At 42.9% G+C, this 25452-nt stretch overlaps 1 protein-coding gene across 6 annotated transcripts in view; it reads right to left on the bottom strand.

Moving 5' to 3' along the window:
- The window catches only part of STARD9 (StAR related lipid transfer domain containing 9), a 101143-nt gene that overhangs the window by 40647 nt on the left and 35044 nt on the right, over nucleotides 1–25452 (bottom strand). For 4 of the 6 annotated variants that reach the window (XR_004966030.1, XR_004966031.1, XM_036298917.1 and 1 more), the window contains exons 5-18: nucleotides 24884–24916; nucleotides 24737–24798; nucleotides 22219–22331; nucleotides 19170–19239; nucleotides 18076–18148; nucleotides 12868–12935; nucleotides 10199–10296; nucleotides 9597–9803; nucleotides 9323–9420; nucleotides 7484–7561; nucleotides 6990–7136; nucleotides 4325–4504; nucleotides 793–844; nucleotides 313–450 (exon numbers count right to left, since the gene is read on the bottom strand). Coding sequence is in view for 4 of the 6 variants with exons in the window: in XM_036298917.1 (XP_036154810.1) it covers nucleotides 313–450; nucleotides 793–844; nucleotides 4325–4504; nucleotides 6990–7136; nucleotides 7484–7561; nucleotides 9323–9420; nucleotides 9597–9803; nucleotides 10199–10296; nucleotides 12868–12935; nucleotides 18076–18148; nucleotides 19170–19239; nucleotides 22219–22331; nucleotides 24737–24798; nucleotides 24884–24916 (1417 nt within the window). In the remaining 2 variants the exon portion in view is untranslated. The remainder of the gene's footprint in view (nucleotides 1–312; nucleotides 451–792; nucleotides 845–4324; nucleotides 4505–6989; nucleotides 7137–7483; nucleotides 7562–9322; nucleotides 9421–9596; nucleotides 9804–10198; nucleotides 10297–12867; nucleotides 12936–18075; nucleotides 18149–19169; nucleotides 19240–22218; nucleotides 22332–24736; nucleotides 24799–24883; nucleotides 24917–25452) is intronic. The other 2 variants (XM_036298925.1, XM_036298928.1) reach the window with 1 other exon arrangement.

The raw sequence follows: 25452 nt of genomic DNA, 5'->3' as shown, positions 1-25452 counted from the left end.
GAATTAGCTCATTTAATCCTCACACTTCCTGCTATTCAATCCTATTATTATCCCCATTTTACATGAGGAAATTGAAGCTCAGAGACTTTCCCAATGACACAGAGCTAACAAACACAGGGACGAATTTCAGATTTATTCTCCATTCTGGGGCCCAAGAATTAGGGCTTCTTCATGCACGCGAAGAAGACTGTATTAGGAAACCTTCCGATCTCTGGGTGCAGGGACTGCTTCAGTGAGTTCTGAGTCCAGCCCATGAGAATGGAGCTGGTCCGTCACTCATTCTGGCATAAACAGGGCTGCAGACAGTCCTACCTTGGGTCAGACGGCAGGAGGCAGTGACCTCCCGGCCATTGACTAGGCAACGGGCCCCCTGGGCAGGCCGCAGAACGACGACCCCACAGGCGCTGGTGATAGTGCAGTGGTCCCTCTCGATCCATTGACCCTGCAGGACTACAGAAGAGGTGGGGGTCACCTGGGTGGAGGCATGGCCCAGGGGAACACCTCCTCCATTCTTCCCATGAGATCAGAATCCACATCTGGAAGATCTCAAATCACGACAAGAGAGGAAGAGCCATCACCTGAAACCTCTTAGACCTGGATCCTCCCACATGTGGGCCCCCTCCTATCATGTCCCAGCCACAGAGCTGCAGTCCCACAGCCTAGCAGCAAAAGGAGCAGCCCCTTAGGACTTCAAAGATCCTTTCCCCTCAGAGCACCATCGGTTCCTCTGCAGAAACCTGTCAGGTATGAGTACCTGCCACAAAGTGTCAGACCATACGCTCTGTCACTTACCAATATCCTGTTCCTGCTCTGAGTCAATCCTTCCTATTTTTGTTGTCCCCTCCTAAAGGGAAAAACAAAGCCATTTAAATGAGAATAAAAAAGGACACAGCCCTGCCCCGAGAGGAGAGTCCACTTGTTTGAGTGTTATCACTGTCTTCCCACACCCATCCCAGCTTTTCCCACATCACTTCTCAACTTTGGTTCAGGCTGTTCTGACTGCTCTGCCCACTCACTCTGCAGCCAGAATGACCCTGAGAAGGTAGGGGCAAAAAATATGTAACAAAGCAGCACCATATCTTTGCAAAGTCCAACAAGTGTTGGCAAACTCCTATAGCCTGAAGTTAGGGAATAGCCATGGCCATCAGAGATCTTTAGTCTGAGGAAGTGGGCACACAGGTATAGCTTTCTCCCAGGGGCTGAGGATCATGTGGTCCAGTTAGTCTCAGACACACAGGTGAATGGAAGCACAAGATTTTTACCTTCTTGGTCCGCAGATGAAGTTTAACAGACACCAGATTGTAAGAAGGATAAAGCACGAATAGGACAAAAGCACATCTAGAATCAAAAAAAAGGACTGGAAGAGAGTGTAAGAGAGGAGGGGAAACAGGAGTTAGTATAAATGAATCACAAGGTTAGTAGAAGACAAGGCCTTTGGCCTTTGATTCTGACAATTCAGACCACATAGCTTTGTTGAGGAAGGCAGCAAATGGCAAAGAGATGCTGAGTTTAGATACGTATTCGTCGTGCACCGAGTAAACCATTCGCTATGCGCTAGGCACTGCGCTGAGTGCTTTACAGGCATCTCTTATTCAATCCTTTAACCCAAAATGTAGGTATTATCCCGTTCATAGACAAGGAATCTGAAGCTGATGGGGTATAAGCTGCCCAGGGAACCCATAAACTAAGTAGGAGAGCTCTGGCTGGAATTCCGTGCTTTTCCAGCCTCAGCATACCACCGCTCCAGTAGCTGAGGCTTCACTGTTCTCAGCCAGAGGGGTGGTCCCTGCAGCTCCTCCAAAAGAGCTGTGAGAAGGAAGACTCCAGAAGTGACGAATGATGCTCTGCGCCTCCCTCTACATGCACACCCACAAACAGCCAGAGCCCAGACTTTTCTGCTCAGCGACTGAGGATCACACAAGCCAATGGACACTGGCTTCCCAGCACTGCCAAACAGAATCAACAGAAAGAGGTCAAGACCCCTCTTGTGGGCTCAGGGTCACCCTGACGAGGAGGCACATTCCACCTCAATGGATGAAAGCCACAGCACATCACCACTTCTAGACCTGCAGGGCAGTAACAACCAGAAAATGTGATGGCATGTGTTTAACAGGATTGAACCGGTGCCTGTGCTTGCTGCCCCTCTGCCTCCTTACCCAGGGGCCATTAGCAGCACAAAGGCACATATGTGGGGAAGTGTAGGATACCAGTAACCTGTGCTCTATGCATCCTTCCCTGGGCCCCCTTCCACCTGAGGTTCCTCCTGAGGTGGCTCAAGGGAAAACAGCTCCCAGGGCATTGCTAGTGACTAGTCCCAGCTCTGGAACCAAGCCAGCAAAGCAAAAAACAAACAAGAGAGAATCCTGAGTGATTACTATTACATTCCCCAAACCAGGGTGTAAAGAAATGAAAAGGGGAAAATGGGCACATAATATGCAGAAATGCCAGGATTAGCACTCACTGGAACCCCATGCCCTGGCTCACTGGAAACGCACCCGGAGGGAGTGCCACCTGGGTGTGCACATCTCAGCAGGAAAACCAGCACCTCTACGTTCAGACGTGCAGTTGTGTCCTTTGACCCCCAGCTGTACCCCAAGCTCTACCACTTGACTTCCAACTTCATCAGCTCCTTCCACATGCAATCAATATATCAGATCAGTTCTACTCAAATATTGACCATTTTAATCCACCTGGTCTCTTCCAGACTTCCAGTCTCTCCCTGTGGCTCCGACTGAGAAGGATCCATAGCCTTTAGGATTTAGATTCTGCCTGAAGCATTTTCACTGAGATCATCTGCACTCTGTGTATCATAAAATAAGCTACTTTAACTTTGTCTGAGAGGCCCAGTCTCTGACAACTCCCTCAGGGCTTATCCTAAGAACAGACTTTCTGCACACGATGAGCTCTGCTAACATCTCACTACCACGTGCACTGCAGCGTTAGGAGTCTAATTTCTCCAGGGATAACAGCAGCATTACACAAGCCCCATAAACTCTGCTCCTTTTCAATGTCCGCTGGGGACAATTATGAGAATGAGTATTGGATTTTCAGTGAGCACAGGGATTTTGGCCATGTAAAGTATATTTTGTCTTCCATAGAGACTGTCCCACAGCAGGACATTTTTTATGAGGTCAGGATGTAAGACTATCTACCATGGGTCACTGACTCTCAAACTGCTTCATTTAGAAATGAGGACCTTGCCTCTAGGTGACAACGAACCAGGTGAGCAGGGTCCTTTGTCGAAAGCCTTATTCATTGTATTTTCTCTGGGCAGCTGCAAGTCATGCCCTGCCACCACTCCCCTCACCTCTTTAGACTCTCCCTTATGCTTCTCTAAGGTTCAGGTATCTACTTTCTCTCTCCTCTCTTCTTTCCCAAGTAAACCTAGTAATGGAGAATTGGGAGGCACGTTTTACTGATTTGGGGGTTGAGTGACATGGGGAAGTATTGAAAGAAAACTGTTTCAAATCATCTGACTGCCCTGTTAGCCATCTGTGAGCAGCCTGCATTTGCACAGCTCAGGAGCACCAATGGTACTTTAAGGTTAGGATTTCACTTCCTTGCCTGCATTCGTGTGTTTCAGGAAGCCAGAAAAGGAATAAAGCAGCATCGTTCTTATTTTAAAACCAGAGGCCCGGTGCACAAAATTCGTGCACGGGGGGTGGGTGGGGGGGAGGGTAGGGTCCCCTCAGCCCGGCCTGCACCCTCTCGCAGTCTGGGACCCCTCGGGGGAGGTCCGCCTGCCAGCTAAGGCCTGATTCCTCTCACAGTCTGGGGTTCTCACAGTCCAGGACCCGTTGCTTCTTACTGCCCACCTACAGCAGAGGCAGGAGGCTTTTGCCACCACTGCTGCACTTGCCAGCAGTGAGTCCAGCTTCTGGCTGAGCGGCGCTCCCCTGTGGGAACGCACTGACCACCAGGGGGCAGCTCCAGTATTGAGCATCTGCCCCCTGGTGGTCAGTGCGCATCATAGCGACCGGTCGTTCTGCTGGTCGTGATGCCATTTGGTCAATTTGCATATTAGGGTTTTATTATATAGGATGAGGAAATTAAGGTTCAGAGAACAAAAGCAAACTGTATAAAAGCAACAGTAGCAGCAACTACAAAAGAAAACTGATTGTTCTGATTTCCAGTTTTCTGCTCCATTCATACAAAAGCCAAACAGGTCCCAATTGGCTGGCTAACCGTTTCCTGAGGGCAAACCTGAAGTCGGCACTGGGACATCTGTCTCAATTCACAAATGCTTGGCTGCTTCCCCTGGCTTTTCCCTCCTTGACCTCTGGAGCCAGTAGCTCGGGAAGAGGGAATGCACCTGCCTACTCACCTTGAGGTGATAGAGAACGACACCTGTGCTGAGCACATCCTCCTCCAAGGCCATCAGGTGAGGCAGGCTGGAATCGATGACAACCCCAGCCCTCCTTCGGTTGATGTCCACTCTGTAATGCTCCATGAGGGCTTTCCACTCATTCCACTTCTGAGTCCAGTCTCTAGTCAGCTGGTCTATCTGCAGAGACAGAGGAGGTGGTCTCAGAGACTCGGCGCAGGAAGCAGGACTAAAGTTGAGGTGGCATCCTGGTCTGATCCCCCACCCCTCCCCGGGTATTACTTCCTTACTCTCCTCACTGCTACTGTTCAAAGCCCCACAGAGGCCCCTGCACCTCTTCTAGGAAATCTCTGTGTTTACAAGTTTTCTTCAAAAGCAAGTGCTACTTTCATAAATAGAAACTCATTATTTTTAAAGTTTTCTGCCACAGCATGTATTATTGTTATAACTGGGGACAAACAGTATACAGGTGATGTTTTAAATTGATGGAGATAATAGTCAGACATCTATATTCCCCTCTCCCCATCCCCTTCTATGTGAGCCATCCTGGGAGGCTTTTTGTGACCAACACTTCTTTCTCAAGGAGCAGCACCTCCACTTCCAATGTGAGTGTATGCGTGGCTCAAAAACCACAAAGCACAAGAGAAGTCAACTGGCCCGAAACACCACATAGTAATAAAGTAACAACAATAAAATCCTGAGGGCTTATTATGTATTAGGATCAGTTTTAAAAATAAATATACCAAGACTCAGAGGCCTTAACACCTTCTAGAGCAGAGGTCCTCAAACTTTTTAAACAGGGGGCCAGTTCACTGTCCCTCAGGCATTCCACACATGCGCACTGCGGGCCCGGGACGAGTCCGCTGCTAAGCAGGACAGGCAGTGGCGGCAAAAACACCGGGCGGGCCGGATAAATGTTTTCGGCGGGCCGCATGTGGCCCGCGGGCCGTAGTTTGAGGACCCCTGATCTAGAGAATGCAAACAAATAATATTGAATGCAGAGTCCTTTTTCCTTCTTATGGTGGAAATTCATGCCTAGGCAGGCAGCTTATCCTGGAAGTGGAAGAACCGAGGAACCTGAAAAAGACACCGAATTCACCTAAATACTTCTCTCATAAGTGCAATACTTAAGGAAAATAAACTATGCCAAGTTTGCATACTATTTTATGTCCCTACAAAAAATATTTTTAATCCCCGAGTTGAAGTTTGAAAATTACAGGGTAACCAAAGGCTGAGCTGGACTGGGACTTGGCAGAGGTGAACAGCAGGTCGCTCTGGCTTAGTTTGGCCAACCTGGCACCGAACCTGGAGGCACGGCTGAACACGCCCCCCTCTGGCCAGCTCCCTCACCAACTCCTCCACTGCCTAACATCACGGGATAGCCAGCCCGTTGCAGATTCAAGCCCCCTTGAATTCTGCTGGCCTGCATAACGCAAAACTACAAATAAGCCTGGAATGATTTTGACTCTTTATCTCTTATGTATAGAAATACAATATTTTCTGAATTAGGAAACATATGTCCCAGATTAGGACATATGTTTAAACAGAGAATTTCTGAGAAACTTCTGGATTATGATACAGTCCTAAAGTTTAGTTTGGATAATAATATGTTGACATAGCCAGGATACTTTAATAACACATAGGATGATGTAATAGAATACTGGAAATTGAGACATTTGGTTGCAGGATCTAAATAGAACCTGTCATCAAATAATACCTGCCTTTTTTTTTTTTTCCTTTTAAGTGTCTCTGGGAATCACCACTTAATCTAATCACCCAAAATGTTATGTCCGCCCTCACACAGGGTCATGACAGCAATCTCTTTTCTGGTTGTCTCTCTGCTTCCAGGCTTCCCTCCCTTCAATCCATCCTACATACAACTGTCATAGTAATTTTCCTACTATACTTCCTCATTATCACCACCTTGGCTCACACCTCCCAAACTGGCCCTCACCTTAGCTCTCCTAACCTCTACCAGGAGCACCCTCTCCAGACAGCTTAGCCTTCTTCACACTGTGTGCTTCCCCCTGGCCTCCCACATCTGTTCATCCTCCCAGTTCTATGGCTTTGCTTATGTTATCCCTCTCTCACCCCAAATTCCTTACCCCTTCTACCTACCTAACAAACTTTATTAATTCTTCCAGGTCTAGTTCAAGTTCTCTGAGTTCCAGCTCCAGCAATGTAATAGCTGCATTGAAAATCCCAAGCCATCATGGTTTTTTTCCTTCCCTAAGGTCTTTCGTCTAACAGTTACTACATTTAACCACTCTCTAAATGTGTTTCCAACTACACTGCAAGCCACTTGACGGCAGGGATTACTTTGTATCTCTTGCAGCATCATGCAGAGCACCTATTTGGTGCTCAATGAGTACATATTGGTTGGTTGATTTACTAACTGGAAAATAAATTGTATTTTCTAAGCTATTGTCACTATCCAAAGGGAGTTATGAATCTTTAAGAGAAAAAAACAAAGTCAGAAAGCTTGTCACCAGCCCTTCAGACAAACAAATCCCCCATCCAAGGCCCAGTGAAGACAACAATTATCTCTACACCAGACAGAACCTCACTGTGCTGCCGAGGGAACAGCCCGGGCACAGGAATGATGGAGATCAGACCTCCTCCCAGGGTGACGTAAAGCACAACGGGGTCCACCTCACACACCCACCTTCAGTTCGTTCTGGAGAACCAGCTCCTTCAGATTCCCATCCTTCTCACTCAATGAAATGAAGTTTCTCTGCACAGAGAAAGAGTTGTGTTTCATGGTCCCACCCTTACTCTTGTGAGGGGACATCAGATGCAGATAAGGGAAAGACTATAATTAAAATCAGAAATAAATCAGAAGCCTAAGTATTTGGGCTCAGGTTGACACAAAGAAGGTGAATTCAAGGAAATTTTTCTGGAGGGCCCCATTCCCCATATCTACCCACACACAGAATAAGAGCATTCAGGCAAATGCCCTTGGACAACAGAGATGACAGACTACGAGGATGTCCACTCCATCTGAAACTACACAGGGAACCAGAGCAATCCCCATCCTGTTTCTGCACCTTCCTCTGCTCCACAGGTGTTACTTAATTAAGAACACAATGAAGCAGGACTCAGATTCCTGGGGAAGAAAAGGAGCTCTTGAATACACACAAGTTCTGATTGCCTGCATACCAGTTCGAAGCTCAGAAGCACAGCTTTCAGTCTTCTGATCTCTTCCCTGAGTTCTCTGATCAACTTTACGTTTGCATCCTGAAACACAGAGAACTCAGTCACACTGATTGATGTCAGGCCCTGAAAGCTATGAGATGCTTCATGCAATTAACTTGGATGAAGTAGATTACTCCTGGGAAGTACCTTCTGGGGTAGTCTCTTACAATGTGATCCCAGGAGTAAGAACTTGTTAGAAATACAAATTTTGTCCCTACCCAACACCTACTAAATCAGAAATTCTTGAGGGCTGGGGCCCAAGCTGTGGTTTAATAAACCCTCCAGAATCTTCTTATACACACTAAAGTTTGAGAATCACTCTCCTAGAGCAGGAGGTCAGGCAGGTAACACCAATGCCAGGGCATTTCAGATAGTAGGTGCTAATCTTTCTGTATTGTAACTAAACTTAGTACCTGTTTAATTACATTCTTTTTTTTAATCCTCACCTAAAAACAAGTTTTTATTGATTTTAGAGAAAGAGGAAGGAGGACAGAGACATAGGAGGGAGGGAGGGAGGGAGAGAGAGAGAGAGAGAGAGAGAGAGAGAGAGAGAGAGAGAGAGAGAGAGAGAGAGAGAGAGAGAGAGAGAGAGAGAGAACATCGATTAGTTGCTTCCTGTAAGACTGGGGATTGAACCCACAACCTAGATATGTGCCCTGACCAGAATGGAACCTGCAACCTTTTGATGCACTGCAAGATGCTCCAACCAACTGATCCACCTGGCCAGAGCTAATTACAATTACGTTGCCTTTTAAAATAGTCCACAGATGGGCTAGATCTGACTGGACACCAGTTTGTAATCACTGCTATGGAACTTTTCACTGAAATTGCAAAGCAGATAAGGAATTTTTGGAATATTCTCATTACTATTCAGCTTTCAAAACTAATGAATTTATTATGTGCCTATTTTAGCCTGAAACAGAGACATAACTACCATTTGCATGCATCAACATATAAGCATGTACTAGTATTAACATAAACTCGGAATAAAATTAGTAAATAAATAAATAAGAAAATAATCTTTCTTATAGTGGCACTGGTACACCATGGATGTTAAGAATGGTCTTAGGGAAATATCTAAAATAAATTATTCACAAAAGGTTATAAATGAAGTCAGTAGAGATATGAGAGAAGGGTGTTAACACTAGAAAAAAGAATTTCACTTCCTTATCACTCAGAGAACAAGTTTGGCAAGAGGAGAGATAGAGAGAAATACTTAAAAAGAATGACATCACACTGCTAAACTTGACTGGCTTAAAAAAAAAATGACATCAGCAAGGGGAATAACAAAAGGAGACTGTTATGTAAAGTATTAGAGGCCCGGTGCACGGATTCATGCACCAGTGGCGTCCCTATACCTGGCCTGCATCCTCTCACAATCCAGGACCCCTCAGGGGATGTATGAGAGCTGGTTTCGGCCCGATCCCCACAGGCCAGTCCAAGGGACCCCACCGGTGCACGATCGGAGCTGGGGAGGAACCACAGGAGGGTTCCAGGGCGTGTCCAGCCCGTCTCGCCCAGTCCCAATTGAGGTCGATTGGGGCCAGCTAGCTGGGAGGGACCATGAGAGGTTGGCCAGCCAGGGAGAGACTGCGGGAGGCCTCCAGGGCATGTCCGGCCTGTCTTGCCCAGTCCTGATAGGCCGGACCCCAGAAGCACGCTAACCTACTGGTCGGAGTGTCTGCCCTCTAGTGGTCAGTGCATTTCATAGCGACTGGTTGAATGGTCAAACGGTCGGACACTTAGCATATTAGGCTTTTATTATATAGGATAACAGACCAGGACTTCAGATGACGGTCTCACCTCATTCACCCGTGGCTTGTTGATGATGTTCTTGGCATTGGATGCATATCTCAGTGTGCTCATGGTTTCACTGTAGCTACTGTGTGCAGGAGACACAGCTAAGGTACAAGAAAGTTTAAAATCATGCCGAGCCCTCTGACCCAGCCCATAACCACTTGCCTTGCTGTTACTGTCCATCTGTGTAAGAGACCCTTGATGAAATGGGTGGTCATGGCCCTTTCTCTGAGGCACAGTACCAGTCCTAACCCAGAACCAGCCCCAGCTTCCTACTCACTGGCAACCATGATGGTTCTGGAGTTGCCTCCAAGGCTGTCCTTCAGCAGCCAGGTCAACACGGAGTCCCGGTATGGGATATAGGACTGCCTCCGAGAGGGTCCTCCTCCAATGCTGGTCCCAGAAGAGCTGGAAATCCCACTGTCACCGCCATTTCTGGTTACACTGCTAAGGCTCTGGCAGCTGCTGAATACTTGAGAGTTCTGGGCTTAAAATACAAAAAATAATAAAATAGGAAGAAAAAAGAAATCCTGAAACAAATGCATTAAAAGAAAACAACACCTAGGGAGCACTTCCTAATCCCTTTCTGCATACAAGAAGATGCTTTAAGTTCGAGTTCTAAACAAGACTTTGGATTCATGACATGCACTATTTGAGTTACACAATTTTTTAGTCTCTCTTCTTTCTAAAATGAGAGTACAGAGATAATGGCCAACTTGTATTCTAAAACAACAGATAAATATCTATTTTTATGCCCCAAACCAGAAGGTAACTATATCAAAAAGAACCTTGTATCTGCCCCATTTTGACAAAATGAAAATACATGAGTTATTCCCCAAAGTCTCCCTCCCACTCTGATGATCCAGTCTATCAGCCAAATACCTAAGGTGGAGATGACAATTCCCAGAGTCACGAGAGACTTGTTGATATTGGCTCCTTCAGTGATCCGGTCCTTACAGTAACTGGGGTCTGCTCTTTCACTAAAGCAGCCAATGAAAACAAAAACAAAGCATACAAGACAACAATATCCTTACAATATTGCTGAAGATACTATTCATTATGTTGTACATCACATAAAAGACCCACATAATAAATTCCTTTTAGAATTCAATTCCAGAAAAAAAGTTACCATCTTGTAATGAACTAGTATTCTTCTGTTTCTCAGGCATTAAAAATCAAATAATTCATTATATTTCTGTTTTTATTTTGGTTGCCAAAGTACTTACAGCTACATGCAATACTCATAATAATTATATTGGCACTAGAGGCCCAGTACAGGAATTTGTGCACAGGTGGGGTCCAGCCAGTCTGCCCCAATCAGGGCTGATTGGGGGCAGAGCCGGCTGGAGGGAGGGGCCACAGGCAGTTGGTGGGCCAGCCCCACCCCTGATCAGGATGGGGCGGCCAATCAGGGGCAGGGCTAGCCAGGGGGAGGGGCCACGGGAGGTTGGCCAGCTGGCCCCGCCCCTGCTCAAACTCCCCATTGAGGAAACAATTTGCATATTAACCTTTTATTATATAGGCCTAGCGCCCCAGTGTACAAATTCATGCACTGGTAGGGTCCAGCTAGCCCCAATTGGTGGATTGGGGCTGGGCCTGTCAGGAGGAGAAGACAGCGGGAGATGAGCCGGCTGGCCTGCCCCAATCAGTGCCCGATCAGGGCCAGGCTGACTGGGGGCAGGGGCCAGCTGGGGTGGGGGGGCCTTTTGGGGTGGGGCCAGCTGTGGGGAGTGACTGTGGGCAGGGGGCCGGCCAGGCCCGTCCCCGAATGGGGCTGGGGGGAGGGGTCAGGGGAGGTTGCTAGCCAGCCCCACCCCTGATTGGTGTGGGGGGGCAATCAGGGGTGGAGCTGGCTGGGGGGAGGACTGCAGGCTGATCGGGGTGGTGGGGGCTGACTGGGGGTGGGGCCGGCCATGGGGAGGGGCTGTGGATGGTGGGCTGGTCGGCCCCACCTCCAAAAGGGATGGGGGTGGCCAATCAGAAGCCAGCAGCCTGGGGGAAGAGCCATGGGTGGTTGACTGGCCGGTCCTGCCCCTGATCAGAGTTGGGGGGCTGATCAGGGGCAGAACTGGATGGGGGAGGGACTGCAGGATGTTGACCAATGGCCCCGCCCCTATTGGGGTAGGGGGGCGATCAGGGGCAGGGCCTACTGTGGGGAGGGGCTGAGGGCCGATCAGGGTGGGGCGGGCCGATTGGGGGCAAGGCCAGTCAGGGGGAAGGGCCACAGGGGGTTGGCCGGCCGCCTGGCCCTTGATCGGGGTGGGAGAGGCCAATGAGGGGCGGGGAGGCAGGGGAGGAGCCATGGGATATTGGCTGGCCGGCCCCACCCCAGATCGGGCTGGTTCGCTGGCCGCAGTGGGTGTCATAGTGACCAGTCGTTACAGTGTTACGGTCGCTGGCTTCATATATATAGATAGATAGATAGCGTTTGGTATAGTCACTTCCCCTCTGCCTTTATTGTTTTACTAGAGGCCTGTTGCACAAAGAGATTTGTGCAATAGGCCTTCCTTTCCCCTGGCTGCTGGCACTGGTTTTCCTCCAGCACCCAGGCCTTTGCTCTGGCCGAGCTCCAGCCGGAGCCAGCTCTGGAGCTGTGAGGCTTCACTGCTCCACCCCTGGGACGTCAGGCTTTGCTCCACCGCTTGGAGCCTACGTATGCAAATTAGCCACCATCTTTGTTAATTTGCATACTCTCATTATTGGCTGGTTAGCATAGCAAAGGTGCAGTCAATTTACATGTTTGTCTATTAGGTAAGATTTCACACATTAATGGCTTTATGGTATCTGTGTCATTACTGTCAACTGTCTCAAATTCCTTCTTTAAATAAATGGGCAATAGTCAAAATTTATACTTCTGATTAATTGGTATAGTTCATTCCAGATAGCACTTAGTTGTTTTTGGGTTTTTTTGCACTTAGTTTTTAAGGGAATGCTGTACCATATTAATTATTTAGCAGTTTTAAAATAAGAAAATTTCCTTATTTCATCTTACTTTTCTGTGACCACATTGTCCCCAAGACTTTCTTTCTGGACATGTGACTATAATTCATGCTTCATTCTAATACTTAAAAGACAGTGTCTTTTCCCCAATGCCACAATATTAAAAAATAAAACAAAACTTTTTTTAGTAATGTAGAGAGATGCACAAAATCAAAACTAAGTCAAAGGGAAAAAAGTATGCTTTTTAGAGCAGCAGTTTTCAATTCTGGCTAGCACTGAGTGCTTTAAAAACTACCAATGCTTGAACTCCCCTGACCCCTCTAATATCCTGATTTATTTGGTCTAAGGTGCAGCCCAGGCATTGGGAATTTTAAAAGGTCCCAGGTGATTTTAATGGACAACTAGGATTGAGATCCCCCGACACAGAACTTTTCAGTTCCTAGAAGCTATAATTTCTTAACCTAGTATTCAAAGAATATGTTTCTTTTGTAATTTCCTCAGGATTATTGAAATATGAAAAAGGTTAGAACAAGATTATTCCCTTAAAAAATGAGCAAGAATAAGGTCATTGCCAAGGGAGTAATTCCCCCTTGGCTTTGAAATCTAATTACCTGCCTGCTAGGTCCACAAGGTTGATCTTGCTAGCGACTTCAGAGGGGAGGTTATTCTCCAGGACCGCCTAAGGCAGAAAACACATTTAAACTTTGTCATTTGGAACAATGCGTTTTTTTTCCTCTTAGACACCCTCCTAGCCAAGGTGATATTTTGGGTTTTTAGCCAACTTATTCCAAAAAATCTATATTCAAATATGCCAGATGAGATCTCAATATCTGATAGATACAATCAGTAAGCTCTGGGTCCTTACTTCACTGAAAATATAAGCAAGACTTCTACTGAAAACACTGGGCAAATCCCCCAAAAGTCCTCAGAACACAATGTTCAGGGACACCAAGAATTTTAGTACAGTTTACCAGGCAAATGCTCAGCTCTCCTCCAGGGCTCCCACTCTCACAGCAGGCTGGGCCCCTGCTGGAGGTTTGGTTTGTCTCTCTTGTTAACCTGAGTCACATCAGGTTAACTGGCCACAGCAGCGACTTTCCACCTTTCTCATCTCATGGCACACAAACTAATTACTAAAATTATGTGGCACACCAAAAAATGCATTATTTGCTGATCTCACAAAAAATTAGGTATAATTTTGATCCTTCACACTGCGTGGCTATTGTGTCAGCTGTACTCATTTTTCTTATTTGACATTCTAAGGGAAAAAAGGTCAGCACCCCTGACTAAATAGTCAGGTATTGCATGTTTTAAAACTTTGCAGCACACCAGTGTGCTGCAGAACACGGGTTGGAAATCGATGGTCTAGGGCAGTGGTCAGCAAACTGTGGCCCCTTGAGTGTGGCTCTTCCACAAAATACCACGTGCGGGCGCGCACGTACAGTGCGATTGAAACTTCGTGGCCACATTCAAGGGGCCAAAGAGCCGCAGTTTGCCGACCACTGGGGCAAAGCACTCTGCATCTTTTTATTATATTCAGGGGCATCCAGCCCTCAAGAGCAAAAGTACTTTTCCCTATTTTTCCCTCTTTAATTCAATGTTTTTTGTTGTTTTGTTTTAATGTTGTACATCCATCACCAAAAATCCAGCTTTAAAATATTTCCCAGTTTTCCTCAAGTGTGTTTGCAGTCAGTCTCCATTCCCATCCCCAGCCCTAGGCAACCACGCACCAACTTTCTGTTTTTATAAATTCGTCTTCTCAGGATATTTCATATAAATAGAATCATACACTATATGGCTTCTTTCACTGCATAATTATCTCAAGATTCATACATTTTGAGGTGTATATCAGTAGTTCATTCATTTTTATTGCTGAGTAGTATTCCATTGCATGGTTTATCCATTCACCTCTTGATGGACATTTGGGTTGTTTTCAGTTTTGAACAATTACAAATAAATTTTATAATTTATTACAAGATAGATTTTATACAAGTACAAATATTAATATTTGTTTACAAGTCTTTGTATGGACAATTTTTGGTCTTGGGAAAAATACCTAGGAGTGGATCACATGGTAGGCATACGTTAAATTTTTAAAGAAACTGTTTTTAAAAGTTACTGTACCACTTTCCATTCCCACCAGTAGTTAGTGTATGAGAACTCCAGTTCCTATACATCTTGCCACTATTTAGAATAATCACTGTTTTTAATTTTAGCCATTTTATCTAATAGATTTTTAAAAATTGATTTCAGAGAGGAAAGGAGAGGGAGAGAGATAGAAATGACAAGAGAGAATCATTGATCGGCTGATCCCTCACTGAGGATAGAGCCCACAACCTGGGCATGTGCCCTTGACAGGAATCGAACCTGGGACCCTTCAGTCCACAGGCCGACGCTCTATCCACTGAGCCAAACCGGCTAGGACTAATTTTAGCCATTCTAAAAGGTGAGTAGTGATATATTATTTGGTTTCAATTTGCATCCTATAATAATTAATGATGTTGGGCATCTTTTCAAGTGCTTAATTGCCATCTGTATATTTTCTTTAATGAAATGTTGGCTCCAAATTTTTACCACTGATTTGAGTTGTTTTATTAAGTTTGGAGAGTTCTTTATATATTCTGAATACAAATACTTTATCATATATGTATGTTTTACAAATTCTCCCAATCTGTGGCTTTTCTTTTTATTCTCTAATAGTGTCTTTCAAAGAGTAGGTTTAAAATTTTGACCAATTCCAAATTTCCATTTGTTCTTTTGTTCAATTTGTATTGTTAGTGTCATAACTAAAAACTTCACCTAATCAAAGATCACAAAAGTTCTCCCATGTTATCTTCCACAAGAGTAATATTTTCAGGTTTTACATTTATGTCTATTATCCAGTTTGAATTAATTTTTAGATAAAGTACAAGGTATAGATCAAAGTTGTCTTCCTTTGTTTTTATTTTTTTAACATATGGATATCCAATTGTCCTACCACTATTTGTTGAAAAGACTAGACATTCTCTATTGAATTGCCTTTGCCACTTGGTTAAAAAATCAGTTGCCTATATATGCGTATAGATGTTAAGTGCAGTATTCTTTAAATGTAAGGTCACATTGGTTGAGAATGTTGCTCAAATCTATATTCTTGCAAATTCCTGTCTAGTTGTTGCTACCAATTATTGAAAGTGGGGCACTGAAATCTCCAATTACTGTTACTGAATTGCCTATTTTTCTTTTCAATTCTGTCAATTTTAGAGCACATACATTTAAAATTGTTGTATCTTCTTGATGAAATGCCTGTCTCTAGTATTTGTCTTAAACTCTTCTCTTTTTTTTTTGTCTGACACTATTATAGTACTCTAACTCTCCTATAGTTACTATTTATGTGGTGTAACTTTTTCCATCTCATTACTTTCAACCTATCCCTTTTAATCTAAGGAGTGTTTCTTATAGACAGCATATAGTTGGGTCTTGCTTTTACCTAGTTTGATAATTTGTATCCTCATCCATTCACACTTAATGTAATTATTGATGTGTTCAGAAGTATAATTGTTGTTTTTCTATTTATTTTCATGATGACAATGTATACATATGATAAAAAACAATAAAGCATTATATTATTGTTTTATATAAAATTTTATTCTTTTAATGACATTAGAGGAAATGAGAAAGAATATATCACTCTATTTTAGCCTGGAAGATTTCCTTTAGTGTAAGATAGGCTGCTAGCAAGAATTCTGGGTGGGTTTTTTGTTTTTGTTTTTGTTGTGTGTGTGTGTGTGTGTGTGTGTGTGTGTGTGTGTGTGTTTTCAATGTCGGAATGTCCTTATTTCATCTTCACTTCTGAAAGCTAGTTTTGCTTGCATATATAAATCTTGGTTAACAGTTTTATTTTTTTACCACTGTTTTCTGGTGTCCAATACTTCTGATGATAAGTCAGCCATTAATCATGTAATTGTTCTGTACATAACAAGTCGTTTTCCTCTAGCTGATTTTGTTTCTCTTCCTCATTCAACAGTTTCACTATGAGGTGTCTGGGTATGGCTCTCTTTGTGTTTATTTTATTTGGCATTCTTAAGCATCTTAGATATGTAGATTAATGATTTTGAACAAATCTGGGGAATTTTCTTGGCCATTATTTTTCACAATTTTCTTATGACTATTCTCTTTTCTCTCTTTCTGGAATTCCCATTACATTTATGTTGGCAGACTTGATTTTGTTCCACAGGTCTGAGTGACTCTGTTCATTTTTCTTCAATTTGCATTTGTCTTCTTCAAAAATAATTCTTCTGCCATCTCAAATCTGCTATTGAGTTCCATTAGTGAATTTTTCATTTCAATTATTGTACATTTTGATTCCAGAATTCCCATTAAAAAAATTTTTATATCATTTTAGTGAAATTTCTTACAGCCATTGTCATCATGCTTTTCTTTAAATCTTAAAATGGTTTGCTTCAGTTCTTTAAATATATTTTTATTACCTGCTTTGGAGCCACTGTATACTAAATCCAGTATCTGGAGCACTTAGAGCCAGTTTTTATTGACTGTTTGTTTTTTTTTCTTAATCATGGGTCACACTTTCTTATTTGTGTTCCATGTCTAATCATTTTTGGTTGAATACTAGATATTTTAGATAATATATTGTAACACCACTTTATTCTGATTTTTTTCCTACTTAGGGTGGTAGAGTGGTTGTTTTGTTTGGTAACTTGCCTGGAATAAATCTTTAAAATCTGTCTCCCCTAATATGCAGACAAAGCAGTCTTAGTAGGTTTTTCCCATGGTTATTTTCAAGTTTAAGCTTGGCTTCTTAGGAGCCACCCTTGTATCTACATAGCTTAGTATTTAGGCAAAGATTGGTCAGAAGTTGTCATCAAATACCTTGAGCCAAAAAGACTTCTACTCTCTGTTGACGGATCTATGTGGGCTAGGGAATAAATTAAAAGGTCAGGCAGTTTTTAAGTTTACCCCAGCATTCACTAGTCACAGGGCCCTCTGAGTCTCCTCTGCATGTATGTGCAGATGCTGCCAGTCAGGGCTGTGTGGCTGGCTTGAGCCTATTTAGTCTCTGCTGTGTATGTGCACAGGATATGTGTGGATCTCATCACAGCCCCTATGGCTGTATCATCTCTCAGAATCCCTGTTAAATCCCGTTAGCCTGCCAGTTCATTCTTGCCTGAAACAGAACCACAATCTGAGACTAATGGAGCCACTGGCCCTCCTTATTCACTTACCACTGAGATCACCACTTTAACTGACAATGCCCCAAATCAACACCTCTGGTACCAGCAGCAACAAAACTGCTGGTTTTCACAACCTTCCCTCCCCTGATTGAACTGCCTTATTAACAGAGATAGGGATGGGAGCAGCCCAAGAAAGTCCACTATACTTGAGTACACTAAACAGCTCATATGTACAGTGTACATTCAATAGTTTTCTTGAATTTATGCTTCTCAGTTTATCATATGTCTGTGATCTATTTTTAGAATAGAGAAATAGTTACTTTTGACAGTTTTGTCCAGCTTTATGGTTGCTTTTTGGGGATAGGGTTTATTGACCTCCTCATTCCATCATAATAGAAGTGAATCTTCTGTTCTTTCATTTTAACGGTTATTTTTATTTCAATCTTGCTATTTGCTTTAAATGCTCATACTGATCACAGATATGAAAGTTCTTTGAAATGTTAAAAGTAAAAATAAGTAGAAGATATTTTAATTAGTCTTATTAAATGCCTCTACCCTTTCTAGGTGCACAGCTTACTAGACCTGTAAATGGAAGAAGTCAAAAGGGACTAGGAGAGGAAGAAATCTAACCAGATATAAGAGGAAACCAACCTGTGTGTAGTGGATAGTGAAGATGGCATGGGATCTGCTGCTGGCCTCATGAACATGGGTAGCTGCTGTGATTCTACGTATACAAGGCAAGACAATTAGGACGAGGATTGTTTATGTCTGGTGAATCCTTGAGGATCCATGGGGAACACAAGAAATGCTAGTGTTGAGGCTTACAGATGAGAATCATAAAACATCCATATTTAGTCCAGTATATTTAGGAGATGGTCCAATGAAGGCAGAAGCAGTATTCTAGGAACTGATATCGGAGAATAAAAGGGAATGTATCTTCATGCTAAACTACATTAGAACTTTGTTTTTAAGCAACAGAAACAAAAATCACAGTTGAAAAGGGGAATACTAAAGAGTAGTATTGGAAGAATATCCCCAAGAACCCATTAAATAAAGACAAGGGGAGGTAAAGAACTTGCTGGAGAAGAAACCTCAAAGACAGAGAATGTTGTGATTAAACAAAGAATATTAATCTTATAGTGCCAGAAAGACCTTTAAAAGTAGATCTTGAATTACAGTGCAGAAAGACAAATACTGCTTAAGCCAGATAGAATTCAGTCTCCCTCATAAATTCATTCCAGCCCTAGCCAGTTTGGCTCAGTGGATAGAGTGTTGGCCTGTGGACTGAAGGGTCCTGGGTTCAATTCCAGTCAAGGGCACATGCCCAGGTTGTGGGCTCAATCCCCAGTAGGGGGAGTGCAGGAGGCAGCTGATACATGATTCTCTTTCATCATTGATGTTTCTATCTCTCTTTCCCTCTCCCTTCCTCTCTGAAATCAATAAAAATATTTTTTAAAAAAATAAATAAATAAATTCATTCCAATGTTACGTCAGGAAAGCCTTCCCTTTACCTAAATCTAAGTCAATCATTCTTCAGTTTAAGACCATCTCATTACAAGTGAGAAGAGCACTAAATCTGAAGTCACTGCACCTTACCGTGGGTACATTACTGTGGTGAGAAAGGCCTCCTGAATAGGAGCTGGGAGCTGCAGAGGTAGATATCATCATACATGCCAAAGGGGGATGAGAACACAGGACTGAAGGATGAGGCTCAAAAGAATGATAGGAACAAACAAATGTGTTACCTGTTTGCTATTCCCTCCTCCAAGAGTTGAATTACTTGCTTATAGTTGGTAACTACATGTTGAGATAAACCTATCAGATTTGTGAAGGAGAAAAAAATTAAATAACATTTTTGGTAAAGTTTAACCTTTCCCTCTAGTTCTTGAACTTTATCATTTCTACTTTATTTTTTTCTACTTTATATTATTGAATAGACATGAGAGAACTTTCTAAATCATTCAAATAATAAATTAAATCAAATATTTATTGGAAGCCTACTGTTAAGTATTGTGATAGGCTCTGGAAACATAGGTCTCTGCCCTCACAGAGATTATAATCTAAGACTAATTCATATAGCAGTTACGTCAACAACAACCAATCAATAACAATAAAATCCCTTACAATTCTGCTATGTAGGTTACAAAAAAAGTTTCATATAATACTTCATTTGGTCTTCATTAAATTCCTGAAGTGTACAGGTACTATCTCCCCACAATATAACAGACTCAGTTTGACATACAGTAGATGTGTCCCTATCTTCCCGCAGTTTACAGTCATGAGTAGTTATACTATACATGACAATCTGGCCAAGTGTCACAGGAGTAGGATAATCAATGCTCAGGAAATCAGAGAAGTGGTCAGGGCGGGCTCCATGGAGGAAGTAAGACTTGACTTTGGCCACTGTAGAATGGGGAAGATTTAGATAGGTGGAAAGTTGAAGACATGAAAGTAAATTTTTATGACTGATTACTTAGCAAATCAAAAAGGGCCATCATAACTGTGCTAGTGAATCTCTATATCAGAGACTCAGGAGCAAAGTAACTACATAGGCTCATTGCTAAATACAGTTACTCTAAATGTTAGCACACTAATTTGAACACTGACTAACGTTTTTTAGTAAAGAATTGTTATTATTACCAAACCGGTTTGGCTCAGTGGATAGAGCGTCGGCCTGCGGACTGAAAGGTCCCAGGTTCGATTCCGGTCAAGGGCATGTACCTTGGTTGCAGGCACATCCCCAGTAGGAGGTATGCAGGAGGCAGCTGGTTGATGTTTCTCTCTCATCGATGTTTCTAACTCTCTAACCCTCTCCCTTCCTCTCTGTAAAAAATCAATAAGAAAAATATTTTTTTAAAAAAGAATTGTTATTATTTAGATGTGATACTAGTTTTGTCGTTATGCTTTCTTAAAGAAAATATTCCTAGAGGGGATAAATGGTGATGGAAAAAATAAAAAGGAAGAAAGAAAACATTCCTACATTAACTCAAAGAGATATCTGCACCTCCATGTTCATAGCAGCATTATTCACAATAGCCAAGACATGGAAACAACCAAAGTGTCCATCAAATGAATGAATGGGTAAATTAAGTTGCAAGATATAGATATATATAGATATAGGTACATATATATATGATGTATACATATATATACAATGTATACATACACACACACACACACACACACACACACACACAGAATGGAATATTACTCAGCCATTAAAAAACAGTATGGGTGGACCTTCAGGGCATTATGCTAACTGAAGTAAGTCTGACAAAGAAAGACAAATACTGTATGAGCTCACTTATATGTAAATTCTAAAAAAACCACCAAGCTCATAGAAAGAGATTAGATGTGTGGTTACCAGAGGTGGGGGTAGAGGGGAGAGAGAACTGAAGGAAGGTAGACAAAAGGTACAAACTTCCAGTTATAATTAAGTACTAGGGAAGTAATAATGTACAACATGATGACTACAGCTCACATTACTGCGATATATAGGATGTCCCCAAAAATGTATACACACACTTGGGATAATTATAAAGGCAGGTTTTCTTACAATATATTTCATTTTCAAAACTGAGCTACCAGCTGTTAAAGTGTGCAGAGATTTTTGGGGGCACCCTGTATATGAAATTGTTATGTGAGTAACTCCGAACGGTGCTCATCAGAGGGAGAAGTTTTTTTCTTTTTATTGTATTTATATGAGATGATGGATGTTAACTTTTTATGGTAATCATTTCACAATATGAGTAAGTCAAACCATTATGCTGTAAACCTTAAATTTATATAGTAATGTACATCAATTATATCTCAATAAAACTGGGGGGAAATTTTTTAAAAAGAAGGTCCTGAAACAAACAAAAGAGCTGGATGAAATATAAAAAAAACATCAACTTGAAGGAAGGAAGGGATAAGCAGATAGTAAAAATTGTACAGGCCATATACATGGGAAAGATGAAAGCTCAGTAAGATAAGGCCAGCATCTGGGACAAAGGAAACTCCAACTGGCTCCCAACAAAGGAAGTGGTATTTTTTGTTGTTTTCAGTCTGTCATTTATGATGGAAAGTTTGGGGAAAGATACAGGTAGCAGAATCATGACTGGCACACCTACTGAGTCATCCACTAGCCAAGCCCTGTTCAGAGAGAGACCAACTCTTGATCTTTCATGTCCCTCACCTTGTCAGGATTTAAATGAGTATACTGCTGAGGCAAGAAGAGCATAAAATACACATGTTACTTCTTATGCGTGGCCTGAAAGAGTAAAAGCTTCTTCCACAGAAGAACTCAACTGTTCCTACTTAATAGTAAGACTAAACCTAATGGAATAAGACACGTGGTACCAAACACCAAATATCATGCGTGATGAGGAAGCAGCTCAGACCCTGCCCTGTGCCTGATATCTCCCCATCTCCCTACCACCGCCAATGGAAGAGAAAGTACCCTGAAAAGAAGACTAACCGGCCCAGGAACCAGCCAGGCCATGCTAGATCTGACACCGCAGACCTCACCTTTCCCCATACCACTTACCCACATCACTACATCCATTTATTTTTTCATTAGCCTTCATCACAGCTTGTAATTAAGTGCTGTTTTCAGATTCATGCCCACAGAAGTATAAGCTTGCCTACGAGAAGAGGACTTTCTTTTCTATGTATCAGTACATACCCTGCATCTAGTCCAGTAGCTGTTCAGAGTAAGTAATCATTATACAACTGTTGACTGAATGAATGACCATTAGGAGGGTTTCCCTCGCTCTGGTTTGGTCTCAGACCTCTAGGACCACAGTGGCTCACCTTCAACATAGGGCCCCATCTCTGGGTGCTCCCTGACCCGCAGGGTATAGGATTTTTTTTGATCAGATGGCTTCAACAGATCCCTCACTCGTTCGTTATAGATTTCCAGAAAACTAGAGACATGAGGAAAAAGGCACATAGTTAGATTTTGAAAGATGGTAACATGTTCTCAAAATTAAACTTTGAGGCCCTGGCAGGGTAGCTCAGTTGGTTATAATCAATACACCAAGATTTCAGGTTCAATCCTTGGTCAGGGCACATACAAGAATCAACCAATGAGTACATACATAAGTGGAACAACAAATAGATTCTCTGTCTAATCAGTAAATAAAAAAATTTTAATTAAATTTTGGAGGAAAGCAACATGATTAGATTTTCAAATAAGTGGGAAAAAAACACCAAACCAACAATCAGAAGATCCTAGCTCTTGTTCTAGTTCCATCCTTGACCCTCTAAGACCTTGATCACACCAGGTTCCCCCGTGAGTCTCTTTCTACATGTGTACAACAGGGTTTTCAGCACTGGATATCAACACTTCAGTTTCAGTTTTGCACATTTCAGCACAATGTCAGTACTGATTCAAGTCTCACCTACAAGAGGCTATTTCAGCATGGTTTTAGGGTATGCTGCCACCAGCCTGCCCCCTGCTCAGGCCGCCACAGCACAAAGTCTACGAGCTTGTTTGGTGAAGTGGTTTTCAAATGTGATCTTTGAGCTCTCTCATTCTATGAAGGCATCTCAAGGGCCACTCCTGAGCAATGAAGGAAGCTTGTGATCAGGGTTTGGTCCCTACCCCTAACTTCAGTAGGACAATTCTCATTTTACCTGTTTTATATATGGGGATTCTGCTTAAGATATGCTCTATCTTGTAGGAATCTACTGGCATGTTATTCCTTTTAAAAATAATAACAGCTATGACTAATTATTAAAATAAGATATTGATACACAAGAAAGCACACTTTCCACAGAAAACTCAGATGCTTGCCTATGAAGTCAACCGTCAAAAAAAGGCTCCATGCACACTCTCCTGATCAATTATTCTCCTTAACCTTCTCATATTTAGACACAAGGACCTTAAATGTCTCTTAGAATAGTGCTTCCCAGACTTCATGGACAATAAGACTTTTAATATACATATATATGTTTATACACATACACACAAGCACACGGGTTTGCAAATTTTTACTTTACAAACTTAAAAAGGTAAAAATAATGTTCTCAATAATGTAATATTTAAAATTAACATTTTCTCTTTTGGGAATGATAAAAATGTTCTAGAATAGATAGTGATGATGGCTGGACAACTTTGCAAATACCAGGAAAAGTCACTAAACTGTATACTTTAAAAGCATGAATTTTATGGTTTACAAATTACATCTCAACTAGAGGCCTGGTGCACAAATTTGCCCATGGGTGGGGTCCGGCCAGCCTGCCCCAATCAAGGTCGACCAGGTGGAGCCAGCCAGGGGATGTGGGGAGCCCTGGGCGGTTGGTGGGCCGGCCCTGCCCCCTGGTCGAACTCTGGTCAAACTCTTGGATGAGGGGACAATTTGCTATTACCCTTTTATTATATAGGATTAAAAAAAAAATTGAACAACACAAAAAAAGAATACAGAGAACTAAGGGCAATTGGTCAACATTTTCACTATAAACTGGTTAAAACTTCATCTTGGAGCAGCCAGCACCAGTCAGTCTGGGAACGAGAGTGTGGGATGACTGACCTGGAGAACAACACAGTGGGGGCTGGAGGAGAAAGTTTAAAACAGTGGTTCTCAACCTTGGCTGCACATTAGCATCACTTGGGAATCTTTTTTTTTTTTTTTTTTTTATATATATATTTTATTGATTTTTTTACAGAGAGGAAGGGAGAGAGATAGTTAGAAACATCGATGAGAGAGAAACATCGATCAGCTGCCTCCTGCACATCTCCCACTGGGGATATGCCCGCAACCCAGGTACATGCCCTTGACCGGAATCGAACCCGGGACCTTTCAGTCCGCAGGCCGACGCTCTATCCACTGAGCCAAACCGGTTTTGGCACTTGGGAATCTTTTTAAAATCCTGATTTCTGGGCCTCATCCTCTGGAAATTCTGTTTCTTTGTTATGGGGTGGGGCCACAACATTAGTAACAAAGAAACAGAATTTCTGGAGGATGAGGCCCAGAAATCAGGATTTTAAAAAGATTCCCAGGTGATGCTAATGTGCAGCCAAGGTTGAGAACCACTGGTCTAAAAGCTAGTATGAAACTGGACAGAGAGTGAGGGAAAGGAAACCAGACAGTCATGGCAAACTGGTACGAAGGAGACACCTGCTTGTTAAGCCTCAGGAAAGGAATTAAGTTTTCTACAACCCAAAGAGCTAAATACGTTTCTCATCTTCCTATACTGCAAGATACTTCTGCTATGGCATTCCTCCATTCTTCTGGATGACTCTGGAAGCAAAGAGAACAGCTGAACATGCCAGAATTTGGAGTGGAAATGGAAGAACATTAGGCCCCAGAGCCTGGTAGGTTCTTACCTTACTTTTATCCTACAGGAGGATGGCGGCGGGGCACATTCTTTCTCCCTGACGAAGAGACCCTGCATGAACCAGAGGGTTGGAATTTCACTGGAGTGTATAAAGGAGACCTACTTTGAGAGGATCCAGTCAAAAGAGAATCTATACCTCACATATCCGCGGCGTCAGCCCGACAGAGGCCTGGAGAACAGAAGGAAGGAAAGCATTACTGTTCACTCTCGTTGATGCTCCTCGCCCAACACCCAGGAGCTGTCAGCAGGAGGACGGGCACATGGCTCCTTGTGCTGGCCTGTTCACTCCAAGGAGTTCCACTGGTACTGTGGCGAAGACGCTATTCGCAGTGCTCTCAGGAGGAAGGCACCAGATGAGAGGCGGATCACCAGCCCAAGAAGGAAGAAATACCTGCTTTTGTGAAGTGAAGTTTCATCCTTCTTGGATCAAGCCACTTTCTCATGGTGTTTCCTCCCAAAACCTACCTCCTGTTGCTACACCCAGGAAAAATAGATACAGGTGTGCTCAAAACACACATTTAGAGAGAAGTGACTTCTCTTTTAATCTTGGATCTAGTGCTAACCTGTACTCAGGTTAAAGGCTTTATACCCCTGATTTGATGGGCATTTTCTTCTTTTAACTTCAAATACATAAAATCACAATAAACATGGACATAGTGAGCATGAGCTGAGCCCAAGGCAGTAAGGACAATCTTTCAGGAGGAA

Source organism: Myotis myotis, unplaced genomic scaffold, assembly GCF_014108235.1.
Source record: "Myotis myotis isolate mMyoMyo1 unplaced genomic scaffold, mMyoMyo1.p scaffold_m19_p_1, whole genome shotgun sequence".
Classification (NCBI taxonomy): domain Eukaryota; kingdom Metazoa; phylum Chordata; class Mammalia; order Chiroptera; family Vespertilionidae; genus Myotis; species Myotis myotis.
Note: the sequence above shows the minus strand (reverse complement) of the source record. Positions and strands in the feature narration are given on the sequence as shown.